The sequence below is a fragment of the Acanthisitta chloris genome, unplaced genomic scaffold (assembly GCF_000695815.1).
Source record: "Acanthisitta chloris isolate BGI_N310 unplaced genomic scaffold, ASM69581v1 scaffold8054, whole genome shotgun sequence".
Classification (NCBI taxonomy): domain Eukaryota; kingdom Metazoa; phylum Chordata; class Aves; order Passeriformes; family Acanthisittidae; genus Acanthisitta; species Acanthisitta chloris.
The window spans coordinates 50,828-57,403 of record NW_008668711.1 but is presented as its reverse complement, the minus strand read 5'-3'; the positions used below and the strand labels follow the sequence as shown (position 1 = coordinate 57,403).

Sequence of the window (6,576 nt, the reverse complement as noted above, 5' to 3'; positions counted from 1 at the left end):
CTTTCCACAGGAAATGACAGCAACATAAAATGAAAACCATGATAACAAGCAATATGACTCTCCCACACATTACTTCCTAGTAACACCTAAGAACACACATTTGTAGCACGCTTTGAAAAAGTTAGCTCCATTGCAGAAGTATCATGAGCAATGAGTGTGTGTTGCTCTGAATCAGTCCTCCTGGCCCTCAAACCAAACTGAAGACCAGGAGAGTAACAGAAGCTGCGAACTACAATACGGCCAAAAAACAAAGGGGAAAAATGATGAAAAAATGAAGCCAAAATGCGTAAAGCATCATTACATGGTACTGATTCAAACAGTGCGACCCATATGGGTATTTTTAGAATATACTCCATGGCAGAGAGAACAACAAACTCTCAGACAAGTGATAGAGCTGTCAAACCTCGACATCTTAAACTACGCAGATCTATGTGAGGAAAAAAGTGGCCAGTATCAATAACCTTCTTGATTTAGACTGAGAAAGACTGCTAGGGTTATTTCTGCTTTACAACAGCACTTCTGTAGCAGTCAGTGGTCACTGATGATGGTGGTAAACATTTGGTTAGATGAACAGCAGAAGCAAAGCAAAACAATACTGAACAATAAAGCATGGAGGGAGAAACTTAAAAGGTCAGACAAATATAAAAAAGAAAGAAGGAAAATTTCACAGATACTAAAAAAGTTCCTGAATTGCAGTGCAAGAGACTACAGAGCAAGCCATCCTCCCCAAACCTGTTTCTGCTCTTCCCTCTTCTCCTTATCCTTCTCTGCAAATGAAAATGTAACTTTTATTTATGCCTACACATAAGTGCTGAGAATCAAAGGCATTACACCAAGCTTCTGGGGAAAGCAGCACACTGCAGAAAAACAAAAAGGCCATTATTTGGATGGAGAATCAGTCTGTATCACTGACTTGACTGGTCCCTTTTTATTAGCAGCTGTTAGAGCAGGGATCAGGGAGTGTGCTGGTGTGGTGCAGCTGTTCCACATATGTTATAAATAAGGGCTGGTAAAAGCTCATCTTATTTTTAACATGAGATATAAACCAAGAAGTCACAGAAATTCCCCATTAATGCCTTGTAAGTGGAACTTCTCTTCTTGACTTTACTGTCCAGAACTGAGCGGAAAAAACAGATCATTCTTAAAATAATATTCATTTCAAAAAAAGGAAAGCAAATGCAATTTAGAGGAATCAGATTCAGCCAGTCTGGAGGATGTAACCAATTTGTGTGTACAGTGTCTTTTCCTTCAAAAGCAGACACTTAATCAGGATGAAAACAAACCCCTGAGATTCTAACAAAAATGCTGGATTACCACATTGAAGAGTTCCTTTAGCACAGCTCAAAAGCTGAGCCCAGCACCACGTGGCTCAGACACCACTACACACCCTTCCCAAACCAGTGCTCACTTGTCCCTTGCTGGGCTGCTGTGTGTGGCCAGATCCCAGCTCCTGCTCACCAACCCCAATGCTGAAAAGGTCAACAACAATTCAACACAAAGGCAAAATTCCAGCCCTAGGCACATTCCCAGTTCACCTGTTTTCGGGGTCTGACACTGTCATGTTGCGCGTCACGTAACACATCTTGAGTGGGATTGTCTTCTTGTCTCTGTGGATGGAGAGCGCAAGCTGTGACATCGGGTCCGCAGAGGCACAACCCAGGCGGGGAGATTCGGGGGGAGGTGTCTCCCACCCAATCTCTGACACAGGGGAGCCTTTCTTCACATAGGGGGTTGCTTCTCTCATGTACTTCACTATGGAAAAGACAAAAAAAAAAGGAAAGCTATAATTAAATGGCTATTCAGTAGTTGCATCCCCATGTGAGGTCTTTGAACTGGTGTTAACCCTCAGTGCTGTTCATTATTTCAGCTTGCCCAGCATCCCAGCCTTGGAAGCTGTGCAAATACAGAAGATGCAGATCTGACTGCTGCCCATCTCAGCATGGTGCAATGAGTAAAAGGAGGGAAAAGAACAGAACAGGCAAAATAAGAATGTAAGGCCAGGAGAGCTGCCTCTATACAACAGCCTCTAGTCATGCAGCAATTCCTATGTACAGAAGCCATGAGTTGTCTGAGGTACAGGGAAGTTTTTAAGAAAGATATTCAACCAAGTGACAGTGAAACTATTATTCCCCTGTTTAAAATGTTCCAGCGATACTTCCAGTGCTGCCAGCTCACATCTTGCTTCTGGTTCACGCTTGTCAGTGTCCTGCCACTGATCTCAACAGCTATTTCTGCTTGCTGGGAAGCAGTTTTAGCTCATCTACTTGTACATATATATATGGAGTAAACAAAAACCAATTCACTTCTTAGCCTTCTCTTGGGGAAATAAAATTGAGTTTGAGCCTTTTGTGAGAGTGGCGGTGTCAGAATTGATCTCTTCTCAAGCTCTTCAAGGCTTTTTTCCATTATGGATAGGAAAAGTGAATGTAGGATTCCCAAATGATCTTAAGTGTATTAAAAAGTCAATACCCTTTTTACACATATATTTCAAACTCCCCTCTTTATGCAGGCAAATATTGCAACATCTTTTTTCTCTTTTTTAATTCTTTTGATAGTTCAAGATTACTTTTACTTTTGCTTTTCATGCGCTTGGCAAACCTGCCAGTCACAGTCTCCTTCCCCCTCACAAACCTGATGGAGCTCAGTCAGGGAAAGGTCTCACATTTAAGCACCCTGGTTAAGCATATATGCCCAGTGCATACAGCTGTGGCTCTTTAACTGGTTGTTGTCACTGGATTGTACCCATGGCTCACACAGCAGTGACAGGAACAGGGTAGGAGCACTGTGAACTTACTTGGGGAAGTTATTAAAACACTGTGAGAGAACATTTCAAGGAGATGGTGCAGATCACCATGTCAGCTCAGCTGAAGAGGCTAGGATGATTAAAGAACAAAAAGGTGGATAAATGACAAAAGGGCATTGTGGTGAAGGATGTTAAATTAGGGAAAGCAGACTGAAGGGAAATATTCAGAAGAGTAGAGAAGAACAACAGTGTTTCTGTCAAAACCACTGATAAGGTGATTAATTTCAGCAGCACTAGTTTCAAAGCAATTTATAACAGTTTTACCAAGAGAGAAACCAGTGCAAAACTTGAGTCCAGGCTCTATTGCCATCTTTTCTCTAAAACACCTTAGTGCACATCTTGCCATTGCTTGCTCACTCCTTTTTAAAAAAAATCTGTTACTTCAATTAGAAGGACTTCTGTGTTTAGGTATGTTACAGGATATTCCTCTGTGAGAAGGATCATTTGTGATTTCTCAGAAAGGCTGTCCTACTCAACACTGGTGTTTTGATTTCCTTGTCCCATCCTATTCTGAGTATTTTTCTAAATTACTTTGTTCCCTCCTCAGGGAAGAGTTGGGACAGGATTCTACCAGGCTTCCAGAAATCATTTAAGGCAAAAAGTGCTGAGCTTGATTTTCTGATATTTTTTAGACATCTACCTGATAGCTACTATCTGAAAACCTGTGGCACCTAAGTCCCAAAAACAGAGCTCATCCTTGGGTACTCCATAAATTACGTGATTTTCAAAAGTGCTGAAAATAAGCAGTTTTACCCAGTGTCACAGAGATACTGGTTCTGGCAGTCAGCATCTCAGTTTGGATGTACTCATAACCTTAGGGAAGCTGAAAAAAACCCAAACACATACAGATGTTGTGAATCTGTTCCTGTTTACAATGAATTAATATATGACTTTGTCATTAACTTAGATGGGAGGAACAGCTGAAGCTCTAAGAATCACGTTCATGCAAAAAAATTTTGTTCCCTTTAAAATTAGAGATTAACTATTAATCCCTTGAAAAAAGTAATGCTGTCAGCTTTTGAACCCTGTTACAGTGACATGCCAGCAAATGTGATGCTAAATAAAGGTCCAGGTCTCAACAGTGTAGCTATTTCATCTGTGCTATTTTCGTCCTTTTTCAGTTGCAGCTACATGCATTCGACCTTAGCATATTTTAATTAAGGAAAGGAGAGAGGGGCAGGGGTAGGAAGGAAGCTGAAGTAAAAAATTTGGCTGTTAACCTAAGTAGGAACACAAAATGTGAATGTAATTCCCCAGAGACAGAAGAAAAGAACCATTCCTCCCACGTGCCAAGAAGCCAAGTTTCCATGCGATGCACTCCTGAGTCCATGGCAGACAGCTGCACTGTTTCAGAAACTCCCAGGAAAAAGGAAGCAGGAGCAAGGGCAGAGAGCAGAAACACAACCGTCTTTCCAGAAACTGTGTCTCAAACAGCAAAAGCCAAGAAAACTACATTGAGTAAAAATGTCCTATGAAAATTCCTTCCAACTTCTGAACTCCAAGACACCTACTTTTTACTAACTCTCAACAGGAGGCAGCTGCCAGCCCCAGAGACAAGCATGAATAAAGACCCATTAATACACTGGTAAACTGCTAAGACCATCTTCCTACAAAATTCTACAGAAGAATGAAAAAATGGAGTATAGGTTTTCTTTTTCATAAAAAAAAGAAGGATTTTGGTAGCTTCTACTAATTATGTCCTGCTTCCTACCAAATGCAAGCACAGCTATCTAGACTCATGGCTGAATTCTGCAGGGGTTTACGGCCCAGACTTTATGGCCGTTGCATACTCAAATGTGTTTTGTATTTTAAAAGCTCCCAAGTGGATACATATAAAGGCACAAATGTAATATGGGAGTGGGACAGGTAGCAAAACTTCATCCATTGATAACATTTTTTGTTATTATTTAAATTTCAGTGCCACTGTTTTCCATTTGCTTCATCAGCATCCATAATTACATGTCCAGTTTATGTATTTAGCTGAAATAAGGCACACACTGTTCAGATGACTCATAAGTTTTATCAGCAATTATTTCCTATTTACCTCTAAATTCTGGATGCAAATACTGCAGAACATGCTGTTCTATAACAATGCACCAGTAACCCTACTACCTACACAGCAATTTAGCTTGACCCCACACGTCTATATTTTGCAGCCTATCCCACTAACCAGTTCTTAATCCACATAGTAGAAAACAAGTTGATAGCAGTATCTGTTATAGAATCATAGAATCATAGAATTCTAGGGGCTGGAATGGATCTTACAGATCATCTAGTCCCAACCCCCTGCCCTGGGTAGGGACACCTCCTCAGGTGGTTGCTCAAGGCCTCATCCAGCCTGGCCTTGAACACTGCCAGGGTTGGGGCATCCACCACTTCCCTGGGCAACCTGTGCCAGTGTCTCACCACACTTAGAGTAAAAATCTTTTTTCTCACATCCAACCTAGACTTTCTCTCCTTCAATCTGAACCCATTACCCCTTGTCCTATCACTGCAGTTCCTAACAAAGAGTCCCTCTCTGGCTCCTTGTAGGCCCTTCAGATATTGAAAAGTTTATCTGAGGTCACCACACAGTCTTCTCTTCTCCAGGCTGAACAGCCTCAACTTCCTCAGCCTGTCTTCGTAGAGGAGATGCTCCAGTCCTGTTATCAACTTTGTGGCCTCCTCTGGACTTGCTTCAACAGTTCCATGTCCTTCTTGTGTTGAGGGCACCAGAACTGTGTGCAGTATTCCAAGTGGGGTCTCATGAGAGCAGAGTAGAGGGGAAGAATCACCTCTTTTGACTTGGTAGCAACACTCCTTTTGATGCAGCCCAGGATTCTATTGGCTTTCTGATTTGATAGGCATATTCCCATTTCACACTGCACTATCTGAGAATCATGATTACAGTAAAGAAAGTATAACTGAAGTTATACGATTCATTTTAATCATCTAGTTTTAAAACCGGAAAACATATGATACAAACTACTGGACATTAAAGTAATAATGTGGATAATATTCTGTTTTCAGACCATTACACTCAAGAGCTAGATTTCCCTTTGGATACAGTAGCACAAATTCAGGTACTTACTGAAAAAAAAAAGCAACTATCAAGAACCCTGGTTTTATATAAAGCAAATGAAATGACCTAAAGGATTAAAACCCCAAAACATTTAACAAAATTAAATAAGGCATGCCATTGCATAACAACTCTGAACTATGTATAACTGTACGGGAGGCATGTACATGCCTTCAGAACTGATATTTATGTCTAATATATATACACAAATGCTAAATATATATTTATATTAAAATGCCACAGTCTTTAAGACCACCAGAATGTACTCTGCAAACACAGATACCAACATGCAGAGACTCAGGAAAAAAATGTAATGGTTTCATTATTATAATTTGATTTACTGATAGACTGTAATTTTAGTCAAGAGTTGTCTAAACTCATTTCTCTGATGCTATAGCTCAATCTCAAGATCCTTATATTCAGTACTAATTAAGGATCCATACCCTTTTGGTGCACCACTAATAAGAACCTGTGGTCAAGCAATTAAAATTCCAGTATGTGGAGTACCCCTCCCCACAAAGAGAAGATGAAGGGAAGTGGCAATCAAATGAATTAATCCACTGATACACACAGAAATATTTTTGATTTAGTTTTTGATCTGCAAGAAAGGCAATGTAGCTTCCAAAAAAGCACTTCATTTATACACACTTCTGCCAAGTCCCAAGACTCCACAATTAATCCTTTGTTACTCTTCACAAATGAGTTTTTTGAGGGG

General features: G+C 40.5%; 1 protein-coding gene across 1 annotated transcript in view; it reads right to left on the bottom strand.

The window, feature by feature from the left end:
- LOC103800641 (beta-1-syntrophin-like) overlaps window positions 1-1,752 on the bottom strand; it is a gene marked incomplete at its 5' end in the record, with an annotated part of 43,707 nt that extends 41,955 nt beyond the window's left edge. Inside the window, one exon of the mRNA XM_009073023.1 lies at window positions 1,536-1,752. Coding sequence (XP_009071271.1) covers window positions 1,536-1,752 — 217 coding nt within the window. The remainder of the gene's footprint in view (window positions 1-1,535) is intronic.
- Window positions 1,753-6,576: the final 4,824 nt, after the last annotated feature.